The 14,384-nt window shown below is 43.1% G+C and overlaps 1 protein-coding gene across 4 annotated transcripts in view; it reads left to right on the forward strand.

Moving 5' to 3' along the window:
• The window catches only part of CSNK1D (casein kinase 1 delta), a 103,960-nt gene that overhangs the window by 40,929 nt on the left and 48,647 nt on the right, over positions 1-14,384 (forward strand). For 3 of the 4 annotated variants that reach the window (XM_048817235.2, XM_048817233.2, XM_048817232.2), the window contains exon 8: positions 3,497-3,636. In XM_048817235.2, coding sequence (XP_048673192.1) covers positions 3,497-3,636 — 140 coding nt within the window. Of the gene's footprint in view, positions 1-3,496; positions 3,637-8,644; positions 9,111-14,384 lie in introns of those variants that run through there. The other variant, XM_048817234.2, reaches the window with a different exon arrangement.

Here is a 14,384-nt window from a genome sequence, read left to right on the forward strand (position 1 = left end):
CAAAACTGCCAACCTAGGCTCTCTTGATGACCTCCAAATTGTGGTGTACCCTGCGGTTACCAACCACCTGTAGAAGCCGAATAAACCTGTGATGTGATGGGGATAGTTCCTCCCTCTGGTTCCCAAAAGTTCAGGGACCAGTCTCATCTGTGCCAAAGGTTGCCAGCCTTTATGCTGACATATTCTTAACTGATTATACTTTTTGCTATATAGCAGATCTTACAGGCCGGTAGGCTTCTTGCATTTCAGCAAAACTTATTATTAGGAAACACATATCCCAACACATCCTAATGCCAAGGAATTAATACTAATAAAATATAAGAATAAAATGGATTAATTTCAGAAAAAGAAACATATTAATTGATACTGCTGGCTGGATTAGGATTATTTTGCTAGCCATTATATCCTACTGTGGGCTACATCATCCATCACATGTAAGCATTCAGATCTTCGGTGGCTCATGTGAAGATCTGCTTGAGACCAAGCAGAGATCCCATCTGTTTTAGACACCTTTTTTACACTGACAAGAAAGAGCTCCTCTTACACCTTTCCTCCATTTCCATTCATCCTGGAAATATGGAGATTTGGCAGAAGAGACCCAGAATGATCATAGTCTCACCAATCTGGACACGGCAGACTTGGTTATATCTGAGTTCCTGCATCTGTCCAAAGATGGATAATCTCTTCCCTCTTCTCCCTGCTCCTCCAAGACAAGATGATGAGATAACTGGTTCTGTGGATGAAGGGAAAGCAGTGGACGTGTTATTCCTCGACTTTAGCAAAGCTTTTGACACGGTCTCCCACAGTATTCTTGTCAGCAAGTTAAAGAAGTATAGGCTGGATGGATGCACTACAAGGTGGGTAGAAAGTTGGCTAGATTGTCGGGCTCAACGGGTAGTGATCAATGGCTCCATGTCTAGTTGGCAGCCGGTATCTAGCGGAGTGCCCCAAGGGTCAGTCCTGGGCCGGTTTTGTTCAATATCTTCATTAATGATCTGGAGGATGGTGTGGATTGCACCCTCAGCAAGTTTGCGGATGACACTAAACTGGAAGGAGTGGTAGATACGCTGGAGGGTAGGGATAGGATACAGAGGGACCTAGACAAATTGGAGGATTGGGCCAAAAGAAATCTGATGAAGTTCAACAAGGACAAGTGCAGAGTCCTGCACTTAGGATGGAAGAATCCAATGAGGCGCTACAGACTAGGGACCGAATTTGCTAGGCAGCAGTTCTACATAGAAGGACCTAGGGATGACAGTGGATGAGAAGCTGGTTATGAGTCAACAGTGTGCCCTTGTTGCCAAGAAGGCCAGTGGCATTTTGGGGTGTATACGTAGGGGCATTGCCAGCAGATCAAGGGACGTGATCGTTCCCCTCTATTCGACACTGGTGAGGCCTCATCTGGAGTACTGTGTCCAGTTTTGGGTCCCACACTACAAGAAGGATGTGGAGAAATTGGAGAGAGTGCAGCGAAGGGCAACAAAAATGATTAGGGGTCTGGAACACATGACTTATGAGGAGAGGCCTTGGGAACTGGGATTGTTTAGTTTGCAGAAGAGAAGAATGAGGAGGGATTTGATAGCTGCTTTTAAGTACCTGAAAGGTGGATCCAAAGAGGATGGATCTAGACTATTCTCAGTGATAGCAGATGACAGGACAAGGAGTAATGGTCTCAAGTTGCAGTGGGGGAGATTTAGGTTGGATATTAGGAATCACTAGGAGGGTGGTGAAACACTGGAATGCGTTACCTAGGGAGGTGGTGGAATCCCCTTCCTTAGAAGTTTTTAAGGTCAGGCTTGACAAAACCCTGGCTGGGATGATTTAGTTGGGATTGGTCCTGCTCTGGGCCGGGGGTTGGACTAGATGGCCTCCAGAGGTCCCTTCCAACTCTGTTATTCTATGATTCCTTGTCACAGGAGAACAGCATCTGGTGCAACTGACCGCTGGTCCCTCAGCTAACAGCATAGCTAATGAATTTCTAGGGCTTCATGTTTTATACTTGAGCTGAGGAGATCAAGACAATCCTGTTTGTCTTCTACTAAATAAAACAGGTTTAAAGGGTAGGAATAAATAATCAGTTTTCCTAGTGGAAAGAGGTGAATAATGGGGTCCCCCAGCAATCTGTACTGGGACCTGTACTATTCAACATATTAATGAACAATCTGCAAAAGGCGGTGAACAGAAGTGGCAATGTTTCTGGACAATATATAATTATTCAAGATAGTCAAGTCTAAAGCAGACTGCAAGGAGTTACACAGGAATCTCACAAAGCTGGGTGACTGGGCAACAAAATGGCAGATGAAATTGAATGTTAAGTGCAAAGTAATGAACATTGGAAAAAATAATCCCAACTATATATATATGATGGTTTCTGAATTAGCTCTTGCCACCCAAGAAAGGGATCTTGGTGTCACTGTGGACCGTTCTCTGAAAACGTCCACTCAGTATGCAGTAGCTGTCAAAAAGGCTTAACAGTCTGTTAGGAACTATTAGGAAAGGTATAGAAAATAAGATAGAAATATCATCATAAGAATCATAATGCTCCTACGTAAATATATGGTGTGCCTACACCTTGAATATTGTGTCCGGTTCTGGTCACCCCATCTCCAAAGAGGATGTTGAGGAACTGGAAAAGGTTCAAAGAAAAGCAACAAAGGTGATCAATGATATGGAAAGCTTCCATATGAGGAACTAAAAGGATTAGGGCTGTTCATCTTAGAAAAGAGAGGACTATGGGGGGGATCTGATAGAGGTCTATAAGATCATAAATAGTGTGAAAAAAGTGAATAGAGAAGTGTTGTTTACCCTTTCCCACATAAACCGGAGGTCACCCTATGAAAATAATAGGTAGCAGGTTTAACACAAACAAGAGGAAGTACTTCTTCACATGGTGCACAACTAACCTGTGGAAGTCATACTTTTGGGAATCACAACATTCTATGAGAATGAGTGTTTAAAAAAAAACAAAAACCTGGCTAAGTTCAGGCAGGACAGATCCATCAATAACTATTACCCAGGATGGTCAGGGATGCAACACCATGCTCAGGGTGACCCTAAACCTCTGAATATCAGAAGCCGGGAGAGGTAGATAGGGATGGATCATTTCATAATTTCCCTGGAGCTCTGGTATGGGCCACTGTGGAGACAGGGTGCTGGGCAGGGTGAGCCATGTTCTGAACCAGTATGGCAGCTCTTCTGTTCTTAAATCTTGACCTGGTCTTCTATCCAGTTTAAATGATTGTAGACTTTTCTTTTTCCCTCTCCACTGTAATCAAATCCAACACCTGGTTATTACGTAGGTTAACTTAACTGCTGTTTCTGCTTACTGTCACTGCAAAAGGGACTTAGGTGTTTGTCCATTCCCTGGTGAAACAGTTTTGTTTTTTTTTAAAAGGTCTTAACAACTAACACCTCTTTAAATCCTGTTTAACACTGTATTTCAAGAAAGTTAAGTGATCAGGCTAATACACAGCTAACGCCTGTCTCTTTCTCACAGCTAACGCCTCTCCTCGGCCAGTGTCTGGAATGGAGCGAGAACGGAAAGTGAGTATGAGACTGCATCGTGGTGCCCCTGTCAATATCTCTTCATCTGATTTAACAGGCCGCCAAGATACTTCTCGCATGTCAACTTCACAGGTACAGAATAAACACCTTTTTATGGGAAAAGGGAGGGTTTTAATTTGAGAGTACTTATTTTGATCAGGCTGTTGTACCTTCCTGTGTCAGTTTACCAGTTAATCAGTGGGATTTCTTACTGAAGAATATTCACTTCCTTATTTTATAAAGGAGTTTAGAATATTTAGATATGTAGTTCCTACCTTTTTGCTTTGTTGGAGGTACCCAAGGAAATATGTTAACACTTGCCACTCATAAGGCCTTTGTCTTACGATATCAGTTCAACATATAACAAAGTATCATATTGATCTCTAAAGAACTGAACAAGGGCAATTTTTTTGTTTAATCTCCATCTTTCTATTTCTTTGTGTACCCCCAGTGGCAAGCCTTTTAATGCCAGGGCTGTATTAAAGAGTCATATGAGAAGATGTTCAGTATACAGTAGGAGCCCAAAGGGTCATATGTGCTATTTGGTGGAATGTGCTATATATTTGTTTCACTAAAGCAGTCAGAACAATGTCCTATATTTGCAATTAGACATGATTACAGGTACTGTAATATTCAGGATCTTAAAGGATCTTAAAATTATCTTAAGTCATTTTAACTGCAGAATTTAAAAGTCTTGTGCAATCTAGAAAACATGGCTTGCACATTTTAGTGTTTTGGATGTTTTTTTCTGTTTGTTTTTTTACTGCTGAGAGTATCTAATATTGTAGAAATATAGCAATTGCTGTAAATCTGAGGTGTAAATGTCGTGTGGTATACTTAGTCAAGATAATTAAGTCTTGAACTGCATTTCTTTCTTCCATGTAATCTTTTACTTTTCTATTCCACTTCTGCCTTGTTCCTTCTTTCACTGTATCTTTCCTGTTTTGATAGCAAGGTAGAAGCCTTAAACATGCTATCGGGTACCTTTCCTTTACAACTTCTGGATTTTTCGCTTAACTCCCAGTACTTGTATTTCCCTTTTTAAAGTGTAAAAGTAAAATTTTCTTAACTTTACTAGCTTTTTGGACATTTTGTAAACAATTGGCTTCTTTCTTCCCATCCGTGGCTTTCTAGGAGAAACAAACTGCTAATTGAGTATTTAATACTTATTTGACAAGCACATCATCACTGTCTTTAGTTAGGGTGACATAATTCTGTCAGAATTCAATTTGTATGCCTTCTGCAGAGTTCACTGTCTCTCTGCATGAATGGACTTTTTAACAAGGTTCAGAATTAACAGTAGCTTTTTAATTAGTTAAATTAATATCCTTTTAAAAATGTATAATGCCATTGTTTTTCCTACACAGTAGACACACACTAGCTGTTTTTATAAATAGTTAAAATTGTGCCTAAACTGCTTTAGTGACTGTTTAAGTGCAACCTGTATAGGATGGTGGTAGGCTACAGTGTAAATGGTCATACTGTGGTGGTGTTCATTATAGAATTGCCTTTAAATCAATACAGCATTCTTAGTGTATAGAGAAGATGGGAAATTCTAGACCCAACAGAACCTGTATCTTAAATTTTAGTATACAGATGCATCCGATGAAGTGAGCTGTAGGTCATGAAAGCTTATGCTCAAATAAATTGGTTAGTCTCTAAGGTGCTACAAGTACTCCTTTTCTTTTTGCGAATACAGACTAACACGGCTGTTACTCTGAAACCTGTTAGTATACACATGGCTCATCTTAGGGTTCTCTAGAATACAAACTTATCTCCAGACATAAATTAGATTGTGGAGACTTCAGCGATGTATTTGCTTTGAAATATCAGTTATTCACAGTGTCCTTCTATTCAATTAATTGCAAGTAACTCAAAACAAATTAACTCGATTAAACTAATTAATCGTGATTAATCACAATTTTTATCGCAGTGTTAATAATAGAATACCAATTTAAATTTCTTATAAATAACTTTGGATTGGATGATTTATACATTTTCAAATATATTGATTTCAGTTACAACACAGAATACAACGTGTACAGTACTCACTTTATATTATTTTTATTACAATATCTGCACAGTAAGAAAGATCAACAAAAGAAATATTTGCAGTTCACCTCATACAACAGGGGTGGGCAAACTTTTTGGCCCGAGGGCCACATCTGGGAGTAGAAATTGTATGCTGGGTCATGACTGCTCACAAAATTGGGGTTGGGTGCATGGGGGTTGAGGGCTCTGGTTGGGGGTGCAGGCTCTTGCAGTCCAAAAAATGAGGACTTCAGGGTGCAGGATGGGGATCCAGCTGGGGGTGCATGTTCTGGGGTGGGGCTAGGGATGAGTTTGGGGTGTAGGAGGGTCCTCTGGGCTGGGACTGAGGGGTTCGGAATGCGGGAGAGGGATCAGGGCTGGGGCAGAGGGTTGAGCTGTGTGAATGGGTGCAGGATCCAGCTGGGGGTGCAGGCTCTGAGGTGGGGCTGGGGATGAGGGGTTTGGAGTGCAGGAGGATGCTCTGGGATGGGATTGAGGGGTTTGGAGGGCGAGTGGGGGATCAGGGCTGGGGCAGGGGGTTGTGGCGTGGGGGGAGGCTCAGAGGTGCAGGGTGGTGGTTACCTCAAGTGGCTCCCATAGGCAGTGGCATGTCCCTTCTCTGACTCCTACGCAGAGGCGTGGCTGGGTGGCTCTGCATGCTATCCCGTCCGCAGACACATTCCTGGCCAATGGGAGCTGCAGGGGCAGAACTTGGGGCAGGGGGCAGAGAGGAGCCCCCTGGCTGCCCCTATGCATAGGAGCCGGGGGTGGGGGGGGGGGAATGCTGCTGCTTCCGGGAGCTGCGTGGAGCGGCCCCCAACTGCTCCCCAGCTGGAGCACCAGAATGGGGCAAGCCTCAGAGCCCGCTCCCACACAGGAGCTCGAGGGCTGGATTACAATGGCTCATGGGCCAGAATCAGCCCACAGGCTGTAGTTTGACCACTCCTGTCATACAGGTACTGGAATGCAGACTCTTTATCGTGAAAGTGCAACTTACAAATGTAGAATTTTTTGTTACATTGTTTTATTTTGAGTGCAGTTATGTAAAACTTTTTAGCTCTGAAGGGCAAGGTATTGAACTTTGAGTCCCAGATCACTGACTTGTCTGGTGGACCCGCTAGTTTAAAGCCGGGGAGGGTTGGAGTTGTACAGTTGGGGAGGAAGAAAGCGGTGCTTTTTCAGCAGATTTTGGGGGAAAGAAAGCAGCTATTTTGAGAAGTCTTAAATTTGGATTTGAATAAATCCTAGCTGAGATTGTGAGCATAATGTAAGTGAGGTGGTTATATCTGGACATTAAATACAACTTATAATATAGCTTTCACTGCCCCATATGTGGTGATTTTATTATGTTCAGAGATTTGGCAAAGTATAGTTAATATTGTTAAATCCCTTGGAGATCCTCAGATGAAAAGGTGATTGTCTTTTCTTGCCCAATAGGCATTATTTCAGTATGTACTTAGTGTTTAACTCTCAGATTTGATAGAATTTGAGATTCTTTGTAACGGTCGACATAAAAGCAAGTCATTAGTGGGGAAAAATTGCAGTAAGTGGTGTTTTATTCTTATTGCCTTCCATGTCTGAGTGTGTCTTGCTTGTAATGAAGGATTAAAACTCTTGATGGTAAAGTTTCAGAGTGTTCTGAATCCTGGTGTGGTTAATAACTCATTCCAGATCTTTAGCGTGGCAGTAGCTATGGAATGTTTGGCTCAAATTGGTGCAATGCATTTTTCTAAAGCATATTGGGACTTCGTGCCAGCCTGGATACATGAATCCCTTTGCAATTTTGGAGCCAAAGGGAGTAAAGAAAAGAATAATCTATTTTCATACCCTTGTAGCTACCCTTTGTTTAAAAGTCCTGTAGTTTCTCAGTCTATAAACTTACTTACTTTAGTGCATAGTTTAAAACATTTCAGGTCACTGTTAAACTTCAAACATATTTAGCATTTATTGAATTTCACTGATCTCAGAGACTTCCAAAATGTTTTTAGGTATTTCAGATTTGAATCACACTTCTATACTATAATATAGATGATACTACAAGAATAGTTAGGGAAAATGTTTAATATCAATTTTTGATTTCAAATATATCATGTACAATATTTGAGAGGGTGAATATATTGAACCATCCAGATTTGTTGTCAGTTTCCTCATTGATAATTCCAGGCACAAGATGTTCTTCGAAGCATGTATTTAAGATTATTTTATTTATGGTTAAGGAATCCTGCCTTTTAAATTTCTGATTGTTCCACAGTTGACACTGAAAAATTGGATTCTGGTTGGTGGTGGTAGCTCCAAAATAAAGCAGACAGTGTTAAAGGTTCTCATTTGCACTGACACTGCAGAAATAAGTTTCAGATTTTTTTATTTGAATAGTGACTCATGCCTTAGTGTAGGGAATTTTTGTTTTCTAACTGTTATAATCCAACCAGGCCAAAAGAATTTTTTTCCCCATTTAATTTCAAAGGTGCTGAATCCTTTTTATATAAGATAAAATAAACTGATTGGGTATTTGGGATCTTTTTGATCAGGAAAATGTGCCATGTCTCACCTCAGTCAGGGGTTCTCCAGGATGATGTTGCCAGTTACTTTTAATTTTGTTTTAGCTGTAAGAGATGAAGATATCTGGAAAGATATAGGTATGTGTTCTTCAAGTAGTCTGTACACATCCCCACTCCTGAGATGCACCAATGGTGCAGCCTGGAACAAAGTAACATTCTAGTAGCAGTGCTTGTCAGAGTGCTCTCACACACATGCTGCCCCTCCTCTTGCTGCTACACATATTTGGAGTGAATGGCTATAAAAGAGGGCTTGTCCCAACAACCACCTCAATTCTTTCCAACCCTGATAGCAGACAAACCAGGAATCTGGCCATCTCCCCCAACCTGCATGTGATGGAACAGATCATTCCCAGTGCTGTCTTTAGTTTATTATGTAACAATTTTAATTTTTATTTCTTTCACTAAGGCTTTCACAGGGGCTCAGATCCCCCGGTTCCAAACTGTGGAACTGAAGACCACAAAGTTGGGGTTCAAGAGATATGCCTTTTGCCCTGCTATCTTTCCTATTTCAGATGCACGTGTGAATTGTTTCGCCTTCTTGGAGGAAGGTCATTCACTATTTTAATCCTCTGTATGCAGCAGACTGAGCACCAGAGCTAGCAAGAGGTTTCAGAATCAGCTCCAAGCATTGCTACTGGAGGAAGCATTAGCAGCTAAACTTTCTGGCTCCAAGCCAAAGGGATCCACAACTGTTAGAGACCTGATTCCCCTCTGACAAATGATGGGTCCAGAAAGCCCAACAGTTCTCTGGTGCAGGTGTCTATCTTCTTAACTGGAGCCAGTCCTAAGGTGCCAGTCAATGTGAATCCACTTTATTGGATTATACTGTGCAGAAATCCCTAGTCTCACAGTTTCAGACTCTTCTGAAAGAGACAGACTATGAGAGCATGCCATTAAGGAACTTGTTCCTTACAACAAAATCCAAAAGTGTTCCTTCAAGGTGGAAGCTAGAGGCAAATCAAATGGTGATATAGAGCAGTGGTTCTCAAAGCCGGTCCGCCGCTTATTCAGGGAAAGCCCCTGGTGCGCCAGCCAGTTTGTTTACCTGCCGCGTCTGTAGGTTCGGCCAATCGCGGCTCCCACTGGCCGCAGTTTGCTGCTCCAGGCCAATGGGGGCTGTGGAAAGGGAGGCCAGCATGTCCCTTGGCCTGCTCCGCTTCTCGCAGCCCCCATTGGCCTGGAGCAGTGAACTGCGGCCAGTGGGAGCCGCGATCGGCTGAACCTGCGGATGTGGCAGGTAAACACACCGGTCCGGCGCGCCAGGGGCTTTCCCTGAACAAGCGGTTGACCGGCTTTGAGAACCACTGATATAGAGGACCAAGGTTGTACTATAGAGCCATACCCTGCCCCTGATCCAGGGCCAATGGTTAGCTTGAAAATTAATCAGAAGCCTAATAAAACACATATTGCTTCTTTCAAACTGTTGGATATTGCAAGCTCTATGATTCAGTAGCCATCGTTTTGTTCTGTGTTTATTCACTAGTATTTCTAGTTCTTCCTGTTTATTCCCCATACCTCTTGAATTAGTATACAGACATCTAAGATAATGATGTGATTTCCCCTCTCTGTTCCCTCATCTCTCCTTTATCCTTGCTATAATTGACCATCCTCCCCCCAGATTCCAACCCTTTTCCCAGGTATCCATGTTTGTGATTTACTTGTAGGCTTTTGTCTCCTGTCCCCATTAAAACCAGTTTAAAGCCCTCCTCACTAGGTTAGCCAGTCTGTAACCAAAGACACTCTTCCCCTTCCTTGATAAGTGGACCCCCTCTCCGCTCAACTGTCCTTCTTCCTAGAACAGTATCCTGTGGTCAGGGAAGCCAAACCCCTGTGTTTTGAGTGTTAAAATACTCCTAAATCATTAATGAAAAGCAACAGAGCACTCTCTCTGGCTTGCCTTAGACATACTCTCATATTAGAAATCTGTAGATCTGCCATTTGGCGTCTAGATCAGATGCTCAGTTGGTAAGACAGTACTGCAATCCTTATTTAACCATCCCAACCATGCAGAGGGAGGAGCACTACTTGCCAAATTCCTAAGAGTGGGAATATACAAAAAAGGTACTCTAAGAAGAAATGAAAGCTACTCACCTGTAACCAGGGTTCTTAAAGATAACCTCTGCACATTCATACTCCCAGCCCACTTTCCCTTCTTGTTTGGAATGCTGATTTCAACTACCTCAATCTGGGAAAAATTATGGAAAAGCTGCTACAGGTTTCCATTAATAAAGAATTGAAGGAAGGCAATATAATGCTAGTCAACGTGGTTTTATGGAAAATACGTCTTGTCAAGCAAATTTTATTTCATTCTTTGAGATGTAATATACTTATATATAGTATAATATAGATGTAATATACTTAAACTTTTGTAAGGCATTTGACTTAGTACTTCATGACATTCTGATTAAATAACTAGCCCTATACAACATCAATGAAGCACATGTTATATGGATTAAGACCTGGCTAACTGTCAGATCTTCAAAAAGGTAGCTGTCAATGGGGAATCATTAAATAGAGGTGTTTCTAGTAGAGTTCTGCAGGGATCAGTACTAGACCCACTGCTATTCAGCATGTAAGTTAATGATCTGGAAGTAAATATAAAATCACTGTTGATAATTTTCAGGTGGCACCTGTCCAATTTATTTGAATATTAACATTTGGTAGACATGCCTGGTCGGTCAAATGTGGGTATATAGAAATTTCACTCAATTAAATGAAATCACTTGCAACAACATATTATAGGAGGTGCAAAGATGTTCATTGTGTAATATGGTAACACCCTGTTAAATAGAAAGCTCTGACAATATTCCTGTGTATTAGCTTTTGTTTAAAGAGACAACTTTTGTAATGATTGTTTGATATTTACATGCAAGGATTTGTAAACTAATAAAAACTTCCTCAAATAATATTTTTAAAGCATTTTGGAAGAATTGCAGATAGCGCAAATGTTGGCAGAATGATTGATAAATAAAGGTGAGGACAGGGCAGTCATACATAGCTATCTGGATTGTGTGGTAAGCTGGGCCCATCCCAACAAAATGAGCCAAATGCAATGTCATACATCTGGGCAGAAAGAACGCAGTCCATATCTAAAGAATGGGGGGCTGTATCCTGGAAAGCAGTGACTCTGAAAAAGGTTTTAAGGGTCATAGTGGATAAACCGTTCAATATGAGCTCCCAGTGTGATGCTCTGGCAAAAAGCCCTAACGTCCTTAGGGTATGTCTACACTACGAAATCAGGTCGAATTTATAGAAGTCAGTTTTCTAGAAAGCGTTTTTATACAGTCGACCGTGTGTGTCCCCACACAAATGCTCTAAGTGCATGTAGTCGGTGCAGTGTGTCCACAGTACTGAGGCAACCGTCTATTTCCAGAGTGTTGCACTGTGGGTAGCTATCCCACAGTTCCCGCAGTCTCCGCCGCCCATTTGAATTCTGGGTAGAAATCCCAGTGCCTGATGGGGCTAAAACATTGTCGCAGGTGGTTCTGGGTACATATCGTCAGGCCCCCCTTCCTTCCCTCCTTCCGTGAAAGCAAGGGCAGACGATCGTTTTGCGCTTTTTTTCTTGAGTTACCTGTGCAGACACCGTACCACAGCAAGCATGTAGCCCGCTCAGCTAACCATCACTGTATGTCTCCTGGGTGCTGGCAGACGCGGTACTGCATTGCTACACAGCAGCAGTTTATTGCCTTTTGGCAGCAGACAGTGCAGTATGACTGGTAGCCGTCGTCGATGTAGTCCTGGGTGCTCTTTTAACCGACCTCGATGAGGTTGGGGCGCCTGGGCAAACATGGGAGTGACTCAGCCAGGTCATTTCCCTTTTAAGTTTTGTCTCATGGCGATTGAGTCCTACCGGCAGTGCACTGTCTTTTAAATAGCAGCCAGCAGAAGAGGATGCCCAGCAGTCATATTGCACCATCTTCTGCCAAGCACCCAGGAGATGACGATGGCTAGCGGTCGTACTGCACAGTCTGCTGCCAGCAAGATGTATAAAGATAGATGAAGTGGCTCAAATCAAGAAATAGACCAGATTTGTTTTGTATTCATTTTCTCCTCCCTCCCTCCGTGAAATCAACGGCCTGCTAAACCCAGTTTTGAGTTCTATCCTTGAGGTTTTGAGTTCTATCCTTGAGGGGGCCATTCAGTTTCTCGCAAAGCCACCCCCTTTGTTGATTTTAATTCCCTGTAAGCCAACCCTGTAAGCCATGTCATCAGTCGCCCCTCCCTCCGTCAGGGCAATGGCAGACTATCGTTCTACGCCTTTTTTCTGTGCAGACGCCATATCACAGCAAGCATGGAGCCCACTCGGATCACTTTGGCAATCAGGAGCACATTAACACCACACACATTATCCAGCAGTATATGCAGCACTAGAATCTGGTAAAGCGAAACCGGGCGAGTAGGCGACGTCAGCACGGTGACGAGAGTGATGAGGACACTCATCCTCAGGAAGGCCAAATCACACCTGGAGCTGCAGCTAGCGAGAGATGTCAAGAGTAACAAGAAGGGTTTCTTCAGGTATGTTGGCAACAAGAAGAAAGCCAAGGAAAGTGTGGGCCCCTTAATGAATGAGGGAGGCAACCTAGTGACAGAGGATGTGGAAAAAGCTAATGTACTCAATGCTTTTTTTGCCTCTGTCTTCACTAACAAGGTCAGCTCCCAGACTGCTGTGCTGGGCATCACAACATGGGGAATAGATGGCCAGCCCTCTGTGGAGAAAGAGGTGGTTAGGGACTATTTAGAAAAGCTGGACGTGCACAAGTCCATGGGGCCAGACGAGTTGCATCCGAGAGTGCTAAAGGAATTGGTGGCTATGATTGCAGAGCCATTGGCCATTATCTTTGAAAACTCGTGGCGAACGGGGGAAGTCCCGGATGACTGGAAAAAGGCTAATGTAGTGCCCATCTTTAAAAAAGGGAAGAAGGAGGATCCTGGGAACTACAGGCCAGTCAGCCTCACCTCAGTCCCCGGAAAAATCATGGAGCAGGTTCTCAAAGAATCAATCCTGAAGCACTTACATGAGAGGAAAGTGATCAGGAACAGTCAGCATGGATTCACCAAGGGCAAGTCATGCCTGACTAATCTAATCGCCTTCTATGATGAGATTACTGGTTCTGTGGATGAAGGGAAAGCAGTGGATGTATTGTTTCTTGACTTTAGCAAAGCTTTTGACACAGTCTCCCACAGTATTCTTGCCAGCAAGTTAAAGAAGTATGGGCTGGATGAATGCACTATAAGGTGGGTAGAAAGTTGGCTAGATTGTCGGGCTCAACTGGTAGTGATCAATGGCTCCATGTCTAGTTGGCAGCCGGTGTCAAGTGGAGTACCCCAGGGGTCGGTCCTGGGGCCGGTTTTGTTCAATATCTTCATTTAATGTGTGGATTGCACTCAGCAAATTTGCGGATGATACTAAACTGGGAGGAGTGGTAGATACGCTGGAGGGCAGGGATAGGATACAGAAGGACCTAGACAAATTGGAGGATTGGGCCAAAAGAAATCTGATGAGGTTCAATAAGGATAAGTGCAGGGTCCTGCACTTAGGACAGAAGAACCCAATGCACAGCTACAGACTAGGGACCGAATGGCTAGGCAGCAGTTCTGCGGAAAAGGACCTAGGGGTGACAGTGGACGAGAAGCTGGATATGAGTCAGCAGTGTGCCCTTGTTGCCAAGAAGGCCAATGGCATTTTGGGATGTAGAAGTAGGGGCATAGCGAGCAGATCGAGGGATGTGATCGTCCCCCTCTATTCGATATTGGTGAGGCCTCATCTGGAGTACTGTGTCCAGTTTTGGGCCCCACACTACAAGAAGGATGTGGAGAAATTGGAGAGAGTCCAGCAGAGGGCAACAAAAATGATTAGGGGACTGGAACACATGACTCATGAGTAGAGGCTGAGGGAACTGGGATTGTTTAGTCTGTGGAAGAGAAGAATGAGGGGGGATTTGATAGCTGCTTTCAACTACCTGAAAGGGGGTTCCAAAGAGGATGGATCTAGACTGTTCTCAGTGGTAGCTGATGACAGAACAAGGAGTAATCGTCTCAAGTTGCAGTGGGGGAGGTTTAGGTTTAGGTTAGGTTAGGTTGGATATTAGGAAAAACTTTTTCACTAGGAGGGTGGTGAAACACTGGAATGGGTTACCTAGGGAGGTGGTAGAATCTCCTTCCTTAGAAGTTTTTAAGGTCAGGCTTGACAAAGCCCTGGCTGGGATGATTTACTTGGGGATTGGTCCTGCTTTGAGCAGGGGGTTGGAC

The sequence above is a fragment of the Caretta caretta genome, chromosome 14 (genome assembly GCF_965140235.1).
Source record: "Caretta caretta isolate rCarCar2 chromosome 14, rCarCar1.hap1, whole genome shotgun sequence".
Lineage (NCBI taxonomy): Eukaryota > Metazoa > Chordata > Testudines > Cheloniidae > Caretta > Caretta caretta.